The sequence below is a fragment of the Lytechinus variegatus genome, chromosome 13 (assembly GCF_018143015.1).
Source record: "Lytechinus variegatus isolate NC3 chromosome 13, Lvar_3.0, whole genome shotgun sequence".
NCBI classification, from domain to species: domain Eukaryota; kingdom Metazoa; phylum Echinodermata; class Echinoidea; order Temnopleuroida; family Toxopneustidae; genus Lytechinus; species Lytechinus variegatus.
Genome location: NC_054752.1, coordinates 32,563,914 through 32,580,973, shown reverse-complemented (window position 1 = coordinate 32,580,973; position 17,060 = coordinate 32,563,914). Strand labels below are relative to the sequence as shown.

At 35.7% G+C, this 17,060-nt stretch overlaps 1 protein-coding gene and 6 non-coding genes across 7 annotated transcripts in view; 6 read left to right on the top strand and 1 right to left on the bottom strand.

Moving 5' to 3' along the window:
* Positions 1-1,393: 1,393 nt before the first annotated feature.
* On the top strand, positions 1,394-1,467 carry TRNAN-GUU. Its single transcript has one exon. It is a non-coding gene; the product is annotated as a tRNA-Asn (tRNA).
* A 568-nt stretch (positions 1,468-2,035) lies between these two features.
* Positions 2,036-2,107, top strand: TRNAG-UCC. Its single transcript has one exon. It is a non-coding gene; the product is annotated as a tRNA-Gly (tRNA).
* Positions 2,108-3,420: 1,313 nt separating this feature from the next.
* On the top strand, positions 3,421-3,494 carry TRNAN-GUU. The gene has a single exon. It is a non-coding gene; the product is annotated as a tRNA-Asn (tRNA).
* A 416-nt stretch (positions 3,495-3,910) lies between these two features.
* TRNAG-UCC lies at positions 3,911-3,982 on the top strand. The gene has a single exon. It is a non-coding gene; the product is annotated as a tRNA-Gly (tRNA).
* Positions 3,983-4,788: 806 nt separating this feature from the next.
* On the top strand, positions 4,789-4,862 carry TRNAN-GUU. Its single transcript has one exon. It is a non-coding gene; the product is annotated as a tRNA-Asn (tRNA).
* A 585-nt stretch (positions 4,863-5,447) lies between these two features.
* TRNAG-UCC lies at positions 5,448-5,519 on the top strand. The gene has a single exon. It is a non-coding gene; the product is annotated as a tRNA-Gly (tRNA).
* Positions 5,520-9,666: 4,147 nt separating this feature from the next.
* LOC121426227 (syndetin-like) overlaps positions 9,667-17,060 on the bottom strand; it is a 30,210-nt gene continuing 22,816 nt past the window's right edge. Inside the window, exons 24-30 of the mRNA XM_041622449.1 lie at positions 15,352-15,448; positions 14,643-14,801; positions 13,718-13,761; positions 13,167-13,247; positions 11,853-11,951; positions 10,734-10,824; positions 9,667-10,284 (exon numbers count right to left, since the gene is read on the bottom strand). Coding sequence (XP_041478383.1) covers positions 10,171-10,284; positions 10,734-10,824; positions 11,853-11,951; positions 13,167-13,247; positions 13,718-13,761; positions 14,643-14,801; positions 15,352-15,448 — 685 coding nt within the window. The 3' untranslated portion in view covers positions 9,667-10,170. The remainder of the gene's footprint in view (positions 10,285-10,733; positions 10,825-11,852; positions 11,952-13,166; positions 13,248-13,717; positions 13,762-14,642; positions 14,802-15,351; positions 15,449-17,060) is intronic.

The window sequence follows — 17,060 nt, the reverse complement described above, 5'->3', positions numbered from 1 at the left end:
GGCATTCATTAAACAAGAGTAGATTAAATTGCTTGAAATGAATGAAGATCAAAAAATGTAACAAAGATATCAAGAACACAATAATACACTTCATTAAGTGTATTTGATAATGACCAAACAAAACGGAACTGAAACGGAAAACCGTATTGGAACCATTTTGTTGCAAATCATCAATGATTTGTCATTACTGCCAGAATTATCGTCGACAAACGTCTATTACGAATTAATACAGTCTATAACTAAAGGGGAATTATATAATTACAATTCGTCTGTGAAAGATTGATACCCTAAATTCTGATCTTTTGCATCAAAGCTTCTGTGGCGCAATCGGTTAGCGCGTTCGACTGTTAACCGAAAGGTTGGTGGTTCAGACCACCCAGGAGCGATGTAAACATTTTTTTTTTCTAGTTGCAAGATCCCTCCATTTTTTCGACCACACAGTTTATCCAGATCACAAAAGTAGATAGAACTTGGACGAATTAAATAAAAATTTCACTTTCACAAGATCAAAAAAGTAGTCCTGTGTACAAAGAAAGCAAACCCAAGTGAAAATGTAATATTCATTAATAATAATTTATGTATATTTAGAGGCCCTATTTTCCACATTGTCCAGATTAAGAAACATGCTTATAGGAGAAAAACAAAAATCCTGATATTCAATGGTCAAGTTCACCAAGATATTAAATTGATTTGAATAAAAAGTATCAAAAAAAGTAAAAAACTATCAAAAAAGTAAAAAAATAATAATAAAGAAACAAACTCAAACAATCTTGACGCTCACTTATAGTCACGAAACCTTCTTGAGTCTTCATTGGACGAGAATTTCTCTAGTGGGAGCGGCATGATCAGAAATAATTAAAACTGACCAATCAGTGGAAAGATCTATTACGTAACGGGGTCTTTTACAATAGCTCGTGAATCGCACTGACAGCTTCTATTCATTAAACAAGAGTAGATTAAATTGCTTTGAGGAATGGATTAAACCAACATTGAAAGTATGAAAACAGACAGATGTGTTCAACAAGCTACGATATATTTCTAAGTTTGATGGTACAGACATTTTTTTATATATTGGTTTAATCAACTTTTATTCAGTGAATGAATAAAGATCAAAGAATGTTACAAAGATATCAAGAACACAATAATTCCCTTCATTAAGTGTATTTGATAATGACCAAACAACACAATGAAGTTTATTTTTTTTTCTTACTGAAACGGAAAACAGAATTGGAACCATTTTGTTGCAAATCATCAATGATTTGTCATTACTGCGAGAATTATCGTCGATAAACGTCTATTACGAATTAATACAGTCTACAATTAAAGGGGAAGAATATAATTACAATTTGTCTGTGAAAGATAGATTCCCTAAATTCTGATTTATTGCATCAAAGCTTCTGTGGCGCAATCGGTTAGCGCGTTCGGCTGTTAACCGAAAGGTTGGTGGTTCAAGCCCACCCAGGAGCGATGTAATTTTTTTAATCCTTTTTACCACACAGTTTATCCAGATCACAAAAGTAGATATAAATTGGACGAAACAAATAAAAATTCAACTCTCACAAGATTAAACGGCAATCCTGTGTACAAAGAAAGCAAACCCTAGTGAAAATTTGATATTTAATACTAAGTATTAATAGATATTTAGAGGCTCTATTTTGGAGGGGGCTGCTAAAAAGTACCATTGCATGTACAAATTATATTTCACCCCCCCCCCCTCCCCTTATAAAAGGTTAGGACATTTTGAAAGTTGCAAAGGGTTGTAATTGCCACATATAGTATATAAGCCAAAGAATACTTTACTATAAGGAACAGCATGACTGTAGAGTCGAATAGTTCACCAAGATATCAAATTAATTTGAATCAAAACTATTAAAAAAAAAGTTAAGATAAAGCAAACAAACTCAAACAATCTTGACGCTTTAGTAATATAGTCACGAATCCTTCTTGAGTATTGATTGGACGAGGGTCATACATAGCTCAACCATCATCTGTTTTTTTATTTTGATGTATAGTAGTTTCTACGGTGAATGTACAAGCGTTGGTGGTATAGTGGTTAGCATAGTTGCCTTCCAAGCAATTGACCCGGGTTCGATTCCCGGCCAACGCAATCATTTTTCCTCAAATCTTTCACATCTTTATTGATGGGGTCTGATCGTTGCTTTTAAAACCACAATTTTCTAAAATTTTCTCCGATTTTTTTCCAATAGATTCATAAATCAAGCAATATTAATAGTTTTTACTAAACATACATTTCTGATTTTGTTCCTGTCAATTTTTTTTTTGGTTATTCCGTGAATTCGTGTGTTATATATTTTTCTCCCCATTTGTGTACAGTTATATTTACATTTACTATTACTTTGTTATCAAAGTTGCAATTATTTTTGTGACGCTATCCGTATTCTCTTCGTTGTTTGTTTTAAACATAATAATCCGGGAGTCGTGATTGGTCAAGACTTGTAAGGTGGGTGCGGCATGATCACAGACAACTAAAACCAACCAATTAGTGAAGGAGACAGTTACGTAACTCTCCACCCCCTTTTATCACGCCCAATCTTGCTCGCAGCTCTTCATTTGCCCACCCCTTGTAGATGAGGTTTTAAGAGTAGATTTAGTCTTTGGAGGATTTTTCTCAAATGGAAAGAATCATTGTGAATTATTGTTACGTAACACGTTCTTTGAAGTTATCATATAAGTTTATATAATGAATAAGGTAGATAGTATATAGACGAAAGTAAAATGAATTGTAAATAAACTGTGAGCAGACTATTAGCGTTTTTAAAAGAAATATCGTTATCTACATGTATATAGTAATCAAGACACTTACTTCATATTCATTTCATCAGAGCGAGTTCGGCTGTTAACCGAAAGGTTGTTGTTGGAGCGTTGTGGCCCAGTGGATTAGTCTCCGGACTTTTGAAACAGAGGGTCGTGGGTTCAAATCCCAGCCATGGCGTAGTTTTCTTCAGCCAGAAATTTATCCACATTGTGCTGCACTCAGCCCAGGTGAGATGAATGGGTACCTGGCAGGAATTTATTCCTTGAAATGCCACATCGCTGTAAAATGCTGCGGGGCTAAAGCCAGGGTAATAATATCCAAGTCCTTTGGAAGCACATAGGGACGTTATTTATAATGTGTTATGCGCTATACAAGAACTGTCTATTATTATTATTATTAAAGCCCACCCAGGAGCGAGATATAATTATTGTGGTGTGTCAGTCTCAGAATAAAATGATGGGAAACTCCCTTTTTTCCCTTGTTACATAATATTTTGTCTTTCATTTAAAAGGAAATTCATTTTGAATATTCCTACTTGGCATGCTTGGGGAAATATTTTTTTTACTAAACTTTTCAAATTTGATATTTTTCAGATAAAAGATAATTTCTATTTAGAGACTTGCTAGACCAGTGCTTACGTCAAAGCTTCTGTGGCGCAATCGGCTAGCGCGTTCGGCTGTTAACCGAAAGGTTGGTGGTTCAAGCCCACCCAGGAGCGAGTATGCATATTTTGGTGGTAAAATAATTATGTAATGTCTTACTTTTTTTCAAAAGATTTATCCCAAGAATTAGCTTACACCTAACAGTATGGGATATGAAAAGTCAGAGAATGCATCGGCCGAAATGAATTATATTTCAAAGAACATTCTCATTTTATTGCTGAGCTTGGTACAATATGTCCGTGTGGAAGCTTGACAAGAATGCTATATTTAGGTCGGATCAATAAAAGGGAATTGTACGAATGATCTTGGAGAACTGATTCAAAGCAAATGAAAGCGGATTCTTGCATCAGTAATTCAGCATAATAGGAAGAGAAGAAATGGGGCAATCTAACCGGAAGTTACTGGCAACATGCAATGAACATGGAAATCAAAGAAATAAATTTTATTTACATATTTGAAAAAAAGAAGCAAAGCGTTGGTGGTAAAGTGGTTAGCATAGTTGCCTTCCAAGCAATTGACCCGGGTTCGATTCCCGGCCAACGCAGTAACTTTTATTTCCTTACTAATATTTTAAACATCTTCAGTGACGGCCTAGAAAGGGTCTGATCAATGCTTTTGATAAAAACAATTTATCTACATTATATCATGGACCTACTATAGCGAGGTGATTCATATAGTCAAGCAACATAATTGTTACAAAAGTAATTTAGATATTGTTAGTGTCGTGTGCTTATCTTTGTATTTTCCTTCAGGTTCTTGGCTTTAATTTTAAACCTTCACTGCTATTTAGTTTTAATTTCATTATATAAACCTGTGTTGATGTTTTATATTCATACTGCTGTTGATATCTTATGTGCATTTTACTTGTTGAAATAACTATAATAAAATTTGGATTTGACGTGCAGAGCTAAGAAAACGGACATAGTTGTATGCCCTTAATTTAATATACATTTCTATACATATTTTTTGAAGCTTTATCTTTCAGAGATGATTACACTTCTCTTTAAAAGATAATTGTAAAGATCCATCAATATTCATGTTTTTTTGGCCTATGACATAATATGTTTGAGATTAAAGTTACAATTTTCATACCAGATTGATAAAGGACTATATCATTATTTATACCTATATTGTAAACAAAACAGTAGATAAATTTCCCATTTTATCCATGGATCTTTCTAGAACTGTAGCAACGTATTGAACTATTCGAATTAAAATGCCACTAAAGGGAAAGTTTATAAACAATAATAAATGGAAAAGAGGGAGTATGATAAGGGGAGTTTAATAAACTGTATAAAAAATCATTTTATAATATTTAACGGACACTTCTTCCACGTGCATTTCATCTAAACTTCTGTGGCGCAATCGGTTAGCGCGTTCGGCTGTTAACCGAAAGGTTGGTGGTTCAAGCCCACCCAGGAGCGATTCTGCATAGTTTTTACAAGCTTAATGTTTTCCTTTTTCTATGATTACTCTAGAAGTATATACATGTAGACACCAAAGTTTAATGTAATTACATAGAACTTAGAGAAAACAAACGAGAAGGAAAATAAAATCAAAGAACATTTAGGCCTAGGCTCTAGTCAATTTGTTGGGTTGGTTGTGTATTTTGTGTAAATTCACCCTTTTCTTTTCCCTAAGCAGTTTCTAAGGACCATGAAGTTAAATACAATTATCATAGATTTAAAGGTGGAAAAATGAGACTTTCAGAAGAAAGGAAATGCATTTTATCCCCAAGGACACAATATTTTTGGCTGGGCCCACCTAATGACCAAATACAATGCATAGTAATGCACGAATCATCTTTGGGAATTGATTCAAAGCAAACAACATTCCATAAATATTATATAAATATTACCCCCCCCCCCTCCTCTCCGAAAAAAATAAGTAAATATAAATAAATAAATAAAATAAAACAAAAGGGTACATCGAATCAGAAGTATCTGGTAACATGGCCAGGACAACGCGTGCAAAAGAGTTAAAATTTGTTTAATAGGTGCTCGCGTAAAGCGTTGGTGGTATAGTGGTTAGCATAGTTGCCTTCCAAGCAATTGACCCGGGTTCGATTCCCGGCCAACGCATTCCTTTATCTTTTAACAAATTTTCATTAAGACCCCAATTCATAGAGGAAATTGTGTATTTTTTCATAGTATGGTACTGGCGATCAGTCAATAATTGGTTATTGTTTATATATTTTAACATTATATTTCACCTGAAATTAACATTTCGATCTCTTCCCCTCTTTCAATTTACGTTTAATCCATAACCTGGAACGGTCCATACCTTCAAAGACCGTTTCAGACGTTGGTAAGTTCTTTGTTACGTCACCAGTGAATGACCAATGAAAGAGCGGTTGAGATCTGATTTGGCAGATTCTCCTTACACCCGGCCAATCAGACCGCCAGTATAACAGCAAGACGGCTTTAGAAAGAAGGAATAAAGATAAGAAATATGAACGAACCAACGAACGGTGAAAATAAAGGTGAATGCAAATAAAGCCGAACTTGAACGGAATTCTCATATCAAACTTATGACGAACTCATCTTAGATCTCTCTCTCTCTCTCTCTCTCTCTCCCTTTCTCTCACACCCACTCCGTTATTTTCTCCAATTTCTATCCCCACCCTCCTATCCCCTCTCACCTATTTCTACCGTCCCTCACTCATCTCCCATACTCTCTCCTTGAATAACCCACCCTGCACCGAGCCCCTATTCCATCTTTCATAAATTCTTGATATCATGAACATTATATACTTTGCGTATTCTTCTACATGCAAAGAGGCTCTTTGCGACTGTAGGTAAAGAGAGGGGGAGGGGGGTCTGACTCCCAGACACTTTAAACAGATAAATTTACCTCTTTGTAACATTGGTTTTCTCACCATACATGCATAAAATAGAAGGAATAATTGTGAAAGTTTATGCACTGTATCATTGTCTCACGCTACTTTCAAACAATTTATGAGATATTGATCGCAAAGTTCATGAAATTGGTGTCTTGTCCTTACAAACAACCCATCTATATACCACTCAACTCACTTTAAACCGATGAATAAAACAACAAAGAATTATTATTAACATACAAGTCATGCTGATATATCATTAGTTGTATTTGCTATGTGAATCATGTTAATCACATTCAATTAATACATATTTCACAATTATCACATTATTAATTGGGCACATATATATCCATTTTAATTTCACCATGTGACCATAATCTATAAAACAATATTCACAACACGATATCTATTAAATACATTAGACTTCATGATGCTTACATTTAAATGTAGTACATCAACATGAAACCTGGGAACAAGACTATGACTTGAATTCGCATAAGAAGGTTAAGCCCCCACTTTGGTTTTTCAAGCGATGCAGATACATTTGATATGATCTAATTAAAGGCAAATGGAACCCTTGCAACAACTTGGCATTTTTGAAAAAAAAAATCAAAGAAAGTTTGAGAACTGGACAAACAATAAGAAAGTTGTGATCTTTTGATATGTCAATATTACTTCTGTTATCCAGATCCTAATAATGGCAATGCGACCACTATTCATGATGTCATGTATTTGGAACTAGCCCTCTTTCTAATCTTGTTTGTGTTGCATAAAATTTACTTATATGGTAACCCTGCCATCCACTGCTAATTACCATGGCAACCATGCCCTGAGGCCAATCAGAATCAAGGATTCCATAAAGCATGCAAGATACAACTGAATGGCAAAGTTACTCTAATATTAAGTTTTATGAAATGGGGGCCCTGGGGAATGTTTCATCAATATTCTTGTCTGACATGTTGTCAGATCTGACAAATTTTCTTGATATTGATTGGTTAAGAAGCACTGTTACTATGGCAACTGTCGGATAAAATGGGACTTGTCAGATAGAAGGTCTGACAAGTCCTTTCATGAAACGCTCCCCAGGTTTTACATCTCTGCACTACATTTATCAATTTTAATTGAACAGCAACATAATGAAGCTAACTTACAAAACTCTGCACTGCTCGAAATTGCAATACATGCTACTATGAATAACTGGAGTTGATTTATTGAATAGCTTCGGGGGAGCATTTCATGAAAGGACTTGCTCCAACCAGTCCTGTTTTATCCAATAGTTACCATAGTAACATTGCTTCTAAGCCAATCAGAATCAAGGAAAGTTGTCACATCTGACAACCTGTTGGATGAAAATGTTGATGGGAAAAACTCCCCAGGTTTATGGAATTATTTCAATTGTTGATCTCATTGATAGTACTGTCAGCTTTTGTTTCAATTCTCAAAATATTAAGATCATTATTTCAATTTCCTATGCCAGAATAAATTAAAGTAATGGCCATCCAGTGCGATCTAGTGGAGTGAGAACAGGTTAGGTTTGAAAGAAAAAGTTCAACCAAAAATAAATGAATAGAAGATGTCCGGTCAGTCCTGCTAAAAGCCCCACTTCCAAGTCTTTTGTTTTCATCTTCAATCTAAAACTTTTATTACGGTTTAACCGGTTCCCAATTTAGAGACACCATACATTTAAGAAAATATGAAGGATACAAAAATGATTATTTCCTCCAAGAGACCCAATCCAATATAATTTGTCGTAAAAAACAATTTATATATCAATATCATTGATTATACCTTAAGGGATTCCAGGACATTGATTAGATAATAAATATAGCATTTCTATCAATAAAATATATATATCAACAGGTACTATATTACAATAATCAGTTGGCAGTTTCATTTTATTTTGTACAAATGCTATTGGGTGGCTGGAACATATGCTTTGGCGAATATCATACATATTCATTCATACAGCAGTAGAGCTCATAAATACATGTATATATTGGCATATTGGTCAGAAGGAGAGTAAGCTCTCATACTGCAATTCCTAATGGTCCATACAGCTGTAGATTTCTTGACGAGAATCATGACTTGTGCAACATCTATTTTGAAAAATTTAGTGATTCCTGACGTAATTAGTCTTCCTCACAAAAGCACAAAAAACTTGTCTATTTAAAATGTGAAGGGTATGCGGTAAATATATTGGGTGTTTGGTTTCCATTTAAGGAAAACAAAATGACATTCTTAATTGTACAATTTTATTGTGACTCAACTTATTTCTATAAAATAATAAGTTCCTCATAGTACAAAAGCATATAAAAAGTTTTCCATTTGAAATGAAAAGGGCATAATTTAATTGGAAAATTTGGTTTCAATATCAAAAGAACATACCGGTACTTTTTTTTTACTGGTACATAATGTGCAACACATAGGGTAGGCAATAACAGTTGGGGAGCACACTAAAGACCAACTATTAAGAAATGTACTTTCAGCAAAAAGTCAAGCTAAAAAGAAGACAGAGAATTTTTTTTATAAATTTTCAGAGACAGAATCATACTACATTACCAAATTCTCAATAAAATTGGTTTGTGCAGTTTGAGTTTTGCAATATACTACAAAATAAAAGCTTCATTTGACAAAATAAATGTCTACATTACACAAATGTTCAAATCACACAAATATCAACTTGTATTTTACTCCAGTTTTGACAGAGATAAGGATGTCCATTTTTTTTTATTTCATTACAAAATCTTTATACATATTTTGTAAGAATTTTTTTAAAAGCATCTTTTACCATTTGGCAATCAACATTTTGCATTCTATATAAAAAAGATTGTGACCTTATTCCTTAAATTTAAACTAATGAACCTTTTCAGATGGAGTCACTGAGGGTCATGTTACTTTGCCATACTCCACTCATAAGGTAATGAGTAATTTTACAAATAGCTTTATGAAATACCCTCTGGTAGTGCTTCATAAAGCCATTTTATTTATTTATTTCATATCATTTGGCTTGCCATACTCCAATCACTCATAAGGTAAAGTATAACTTTACAAACGCGTAGTATTTCATACAGCTGTTTGTAAATACGTGCATAGCTGTATGCACAAATGAAGTATATTCTTAGGCTATGTCAGCTGCATAGGGATATGTTATCAAGCACAAGAAAGGGTTACCAGTCGTGTGAAAAGTCATTTGTAATTTACGAACAGCTTTATGAAACGACCTTCTTATGGATATTTCTTAGAGCTGGTGATCCCTTCTTGTGGTTAATGATAGACATCAGCTTTTCATCAAGTTTGATTTAGGCTGTAAGAAAGGTTAACCATTCATTTGTAAAATAGCTTTCAAAGAACTTTATGACATGGCCTCCCTAGGAAATAGACTGACTTGGAAGAGATATGGCTTTTGTGGAGGTGATGGCCAACTTTAACAGACAATGTTGGCAAAAAGAAATCCAAACACAACAATTTTCAGCTTCTATAGAACATTATTGCAACAGTCTTTGAAGAAAACTGTATTGGGCCGAATCTTATTCGCTGTTGCAAACCAAAGTACATAGAAACGTGTCACAGTGGTCTAAATTTACGGCCTTTCAGAGAAGAGGAATTCGAGTACTGTAGATTCTCTAAACCAAGACAAGTCTTCTCTCATAACACACTTGTTCAATCAAGTGTCGATTAGGGTCTAGGCATGCAGAGGTGTGAATCAAGTCCCCCTTTTCATCATAACTTGGTATCAATAACAAAGGTTGGAATTTGCACTTTGTGTGTTCTTAACCAATACAATTGCACCATTTCAGTAGCTTAGAACAGCAGCTTGTAATTTACCATTGATAACACATTTCGTGAAACAGGGTCCAGAATGTTTTGAAGAGTGAGTGATGCTATTAATGATGCTATCTCGGTCTATTCTTCTCGAAGTCTTCTATACTATTGAGGAGTCTCTGCCGTGCCTTCTTTGACCCGACGGCACATGATACCAAGCTACTTAATTGCTTGGCTGAATACTCCTACAAAATAAAAGGAAGAAAAAGAGTGAGGAATTGTTATTCTTCTAAAAAAAACTTTTAAAATATTAGCATTCACTCTAAATTGATGTCGATCCCTGATTTTGTAAAACCTCAATAGGGGAAAATAGTAATCCACCAAAGAGTAGCAATGAAAATTCAAGTAAGGCTTTGAAGGTTAAATGTGTTTATTGCATAGTAGCCTCCCTCTGATCTTGATTCTGGTATTCAAACTTTCAGTACTATAAAAAAAACACTAAAAAAATTAAAAAAATCTTTCAGTTTAGTCAAGACAATGCCCAAAATATCTCTGACATGTGTCTCTTTATTTTCAAATTCCTTTGAAACCAACTAAAACCACTTAGGATTTCTCCATGAACTTCCATCGTAAAAAGACAATAAAATTCTCGGTGAAAAATTGTGACAATGATCAAAGTGCATTGACCCCTTACCTTATGTTCCTTTACCCATAATTCAATATCAGCCTCGGAGAGATAGTAGGCCTTCACATAGGCTTCTACAAATTCACGATCTGGTACAGGCCTGGAGGAACAGATAATAAGAATGACGTTTGTAAGGCACCAAAGCCATTTAAAAATCTTAAAGTGATTGGTTAACATTGGTTTGACTTTTAAAAAAACTGAGCTAGGTCACACTTGTCACCTGTGTCTGTGATATGTTACAAAAATGAAGCCCAGAAAATTGCGTTCGACAATTATTTAGCGCTTCAAAAATTGAAATATAAAGTGACTGGAAACACCATCTTAATTTCATCCCATACACTTATGTGTACTATTTAGGCGTCTATAAGACGCTATTTACAAAATCAGGGTTTGCCTTGTAGTTTTAGCTTTTCATTCTCAATAATGGTTGTTTTCAGGGTTTATTAGTTCTAATACATGCACTTGTACACATGTTTCATCTTGGTTTGAGAATTTTTTTAATCGGCTGCTCACAAAGTTAAACAATACCTTTAAAGCTCATCTATGTAAAGTTTTGTGAAAAGGGTAAGTAGTGTGAATTACACTCAAGTATCATTCAAATATTACAAAAGTGAAGTGGGAATTTAATCTTTTCAGCCATTGGAATTCAAATTTGGAATCGTGTGCACCCACTCAGTGATGGTTTCAGTTACATTTGAAAATAGCCCTTTGAGCACTTACTTTAAAATTTAATAATTGGGGATATTAGAAAACTACGAACAAAAAAAGCCATCCCCACCACCATATTGCTGTTACAGTAACACCTCTAGGAACTCGTGAGGACAGCTTTTTGCTGGTATACAGTCAAGCTCGTATATATCCAATTACATAGGAAACATTGTACATCTTAAGTTAATCAGGCATAGTGGCCGACAACAGAAATTACTATCAGGTCTTTTTATCAAAGTGGAAACAATGGCAGAGCAGGGATTCAAACTAACAACCTTATGATTATGAGTCCCATGCTCTAACCACTAGACCAACAAACCTCCTTATTTAAATAGAAAAATTGCATAAATTTTGCTAATCAGGTCCATGAAAGTGATATACAGAGAAATAGTTATTCTGCATCAAGGAAGAATGTCTTACTTGACTTGTGCGATGGCTTCAATCTTGATCAGAAATTGTTGGAAATCCAGCTGCATCAGCGCTCGACCCTCATTACTACACTTCTTGGCACATGCAAACCTGTGGGGACAATAAACAATTAAAGAGGTTTTAAAAATTTGTCCACACTTAATGATGATGATGCAGAGCATTTGTATAGCGCCATATATCTGTCAAAAACATCAAAAGGCGCATTGGAGGAGCCAGCAAATCTGGGCCACCTAGAAGGGCGCGCCCACAGAACTGTGACCCGCAGGTCTCTCCTCCCGATAACTGGTTGGGGAATGCAGGTGGACCACTACAGCGGGGTTTCCCCCCTACTCTTATTCGAATAGTGCAGTGGGTTCTTAACGTGCAAAGGTGGTGATTCTCCCCTACACGGGGCCTCCATTTAACATCCAATCCGAGGGACAGAGTGTTTTCAACTGTAACATAGCCTGCATCTATGAAACAGGGGAGAGACGTTTATACCATATTTACATTTGTTCTACGGCGGCCGTACGGCGAGTTGAAAACAGCGGTTTTAACATTTTTTGTCCAACTACATAAAGGTGGTTTGAATCAAAATTAATAAAATGGCTGTTTCCGACTCGCCGTACGGCCGCCGTAGAACAAATGTGACCAAGGTATTACACACAATGCACTGGCTCCAGTCATCTGCCCGGGGTGGACTTGAACCCACGATCTTTGGTTCGACGGGCAGACGCTTTACCGACTGAGCCAACTTTGCTCTCTTGATCTGACTTAATCTAACTATTAATTTTTTTAAACCATATCTAGGCAAGACAATTTTTTACCCCCAAAAAACTCTGGTCATTATTTTTTTTGTAATAAAAAAGATGGCAAAAATGTGCTAAGCTTTTTTTGTAAGAAAAAGGTCTCTTAAACCTGTAAATTGTGATTCACCATCTTATTATATGAAAGGACAGTACATGGAATTCCTATCAAGACAATTGCCCACGTCGACCACAAATGTGTAATTTATCCCTTTTCAATACAGTAAAACAACTGTCACCTTCAGTTGCAAGATACATATCATCAATCTACTACATAATTAACTAGCAAATGCTCACAAGCTTCTTTCCAATGAGTCACACAATATCATTGGGAGGCCACAAAATATAAGTTCCACGTACAAAATTTGGTTTTCATATTTATGATGAATTGACACAAGAAATGACAAAGTTATGATTTTAGAACACCAAATTGACTTGCAATCGTACATAAGTTTCTTGCGTCACTTCAGTTTAAGTCAAGTCGAGCAATCTTTCCAGGAAGTGGCAGAGTTTGACTTACCCCTCGACTAGGATGCGATTGGCTAGTCGGATAACATGTTCCCAAAGAACTCTGTGAGCTTCTTGAGGTATGGGTACTCGCCTGGCAAAGAGAGAATGAGAGATGGATTAATAGATACATATGCAAGATGAGGGAGTGATGTATCAAATGGGATGGAATGTGAATGAGTAACAAATTAGGAATAACAAAATACAGAGGTGAGAGAAAGATCAAAATGATGACATCAAAGTAACAGAGTAGGAGATACTATGTGAAATACTATATTGAAACTTTTTTTTTTTACATTTTCAAACCATTTCTTGAAGAATAAAACTCAAGCAATCATGTTAAAAGGATTACTGTAATAGGCAATTTGCATATTGAAAACTCATTTTTAATGACCTAAATTCATATACTTAAGTATACTTAAGTTTAATCTTTCATCCCTATACTCCATTTACCATGCAACCGTTGAACTTTTTTACCTCACTTATCAAACTTTTGCAAGTACGAGCATGTCAAGGAATATTCACATTCTAAATAACATACACTAAAACGAATAATTCTCTTACTTGTTGCTCATGGCTGCTAATCGACTACTAAATCCGCTCATATCCTGGAGGGAAAACAAACGTTGACACCAATACATCATTATGACACTACACCATTACATGATTACACTATTACACCATTGCACCACACCATAACATCATTCCAAAGTTACACCACCGGACTATTACATTATTTCTCATAATGCTAATACACCATAACATCATTCCAAAGTGTACACCACCGGACTATTACATCATTTCTCATAACACCACTACACCATTACATCGTTTCCAACATTACACCAATAACACCATTTACTTGAATGACACCATTTCCACTTTTACAGTGGGGGGGGGGGGCAAGAGGGTTGGGTTACAGATAGTGGCAAGTAGAGGGAAGGGCTAACATTAAGTATGAGTGGATCTGGCCACCCTCAGTGAACTTAATTGTGACGTCAATGCCTAGATCATGATGCATCCCAACATGACTGTGGAACTTCCTTAAAACTTAGGACTACTGACTGAATTTATAACATCATTTGCACTAGTAAAAAATTGACATCATATCAGAACATGAAATACACACCAAACAAATCTATCAATGTGGAGCGTTGTGGCCCAGTGGATTAGTCTTCTGACTTTGAAACAGATGGACGTGGGTTTGAATCCCAGCCATGGCGTAATTTCCTTCAGCAAGAAATTCATTCACATTGTGCTGTTCTCAACCCAGGTGAGATGAATGGGTACCTGGCAGGAATTTATTCCTTGAAATGCCACCGAGCTGTAAAAGGCTGCGGGGCTAATAATATCCAAGTCCTTTGGAAGCATATAGGGATGTGATATGCGCTGTACAAGAACTGCGTTATTATTATATTATTATTATCAAAAGCTTGAAAGGGACCTTCTAAATAAGCAAAGAATAAGCGAAAGAGAGGTTGGTGTTTACATGTAATAGAGCATCAACGTATGGACTGTGCTGTGACATGATGTCTTTGATGTCCCACTTGACCGTCATCATCAACTGAAGGATTCGATCGTAGTCCATGCAACGAGAGGCCACGCCCCGGTAGATCGGCTTACGTAGATCACTTGCCACACTCACCGTCTGAAAAAAAAGGAAAAACATTGTCTTCACTCGAGTACTATTGTAACTCATATTTAAGAAAAAGTACTTAGCAAAATTTCCAGTTGTTCTTTTTGATGTGGAATACAGTGAATCAGAATCAAGATTGGATATTCGGAAAAGTATTGTACCACAACCACTTACATTCTGCCTGAGAATAGATAAGTTGTTTTGGGAAAAGAAAGAGGAATATCACAAAATAGTTTGAGGTTCATATTATCATGAAATTAAGTGAATCAATAAAATTTTAATGAGGGGTTCATCAAAGGTACTTAAACACTATTCATGGCCATTTGAATGTGCTTTGTGTTGCAGATCCCAAATGTGAATTGCCCTCCATTGACTTCCTAGGGGTCTGTTACAGAAAGAGTTGCAATCAAAAGCAACACTAAATATCAATCTTAAGTTGAATTCCAACAAATCACAAGCATGTACTTGGGGCTTGCATTTGATTTGTTCAATCACATTCAACACTTGATGGAATATACCCAAAGTTGCCAGAGTATTGCAATGTTATGCATTGGTATAATACCTGTGAGTAGAATTGTTGAAGGAAAGCCTTCTTGCTGGCTGGAATGACAGACTCAAGGTGGGGTTGGAGTAACTCAAACTGATTGGCAAGAAATATCCTGTATAATAAAGACATACAAAGAATGAGAGAAGCAATAGAATAAAAATATGGAAAGAAAAACAAAGGAAGACAGACAAAGTAAGTGATAAGGGGGAGAATTTCAGAATAAAAAATCAATAACCATTGGTAAATCACTGCTACCGGTCTTTAAACTTTAAAGCTAACTTGAAGTGATCAGAGCGAGCAACTATTTCAAAAGAAAGTTATTACACCAAACAGGGGGGCAAAACCGTCCGCCAAAAAATTTGACAAGCCAATAAAAAAAAAGGTCTTCAACCACAAATATAGGATTTCAAACTCGAAAAAAAATTGACAAGCAAAAAAAAAAAAAGGTTTTCAACCTCGTCAGGGGGGGGGCAAAAAAGGTTTTCAAGCTCGTCGGGGGGGGGGGGGGGCAAAAAAGGTCTTCAATATTGTTGGGGGGGGGATACGTCCTTTGCATTGGTTGTGACTTGTCAGGGGGGCAGACTGCCCCCCATAGGTACGCTAGTGACACCAATTATAATTGGTAAACCTCAGATAAAAGTAAGTTCTGATAAAAGTTTCCAACAAACAAAACACTGTCAAATAATGGAACCTCAAGGTAGACTGAACCTTGAATACAGTGGAGATCACTGACACAGATAAGTGCATCTTGGTATGTGTTTTAGCAATGCTTGGAAAAAGACCAAGATCTAACTGAAATAATCATGATTGTTTTGCTAGTTGCTACGGAGTTACTCACTCCTGACCAGAATCATATGGCTAATAAAGCAATATTGACTGGCCTCGGGGCGAACGACATATATCGCCCAAACTAGATTTATATCGCCCGAGATGTAGACGAGGGTGATTTCAATTTAGTGAGGGCGATATATGTCCTTTCGCCCCCAGGCCAGTCAATATTGCTATTATTAACCAAATCAGACATCTAGAGCAAAAACTGTTAAAATTTAGATATTTTAAATTTTTAGAATGAGAATCTTGTTTTTCATTATTTTTCGTTTACCATTATGACGTATAGCACTGCGCGGTTCAAGGACACGTACAAAAACGCGTAAAATACCCGGATGTTAGCGCTCCTTTTATTGCCCGCTACATTTCCACGCATTTTCTCATTGACTTTCCTGAGCGGGCAATAAATTGGGCCCGAGGATAAGCAATTGGAATGTTACTGACCAGCCATTTGATCCCAGTCTTAAGCGGGCAACAATGTTTCAAAGTTGCCTGCTCAGATGTCTGATACGGTTAATAATATCTTTCAATAAATACAGTCAGACCTGTCTATAAAGACTACCAAAGGGATACAAGAAAAATGATCTTTATGAGCAGGAGAACTTAATAGCCAGGTTCCTGTAATACAACTTTAAATGAGGAAATTCAATAGGGGAAACCAAACATACATGTACATGTATGGCCTTTGCAGACAGGTGATTCTTCTATCCAGGTGACTAATAAAGCATGTTTAACTCGAGATGCAAGTTCTTGGGTGATTAATTCAGGGGTGTGAGTAGTCACAAATAAAAAGATCTGAAAAAAGCTGAAGAGTATTGAAAAAGTCTGAAATAGAAAGAGCTCCCATACTTTTTGTACCGAGGAAAGCCAAACATAAGCTGAAATTAAGCTGAAAA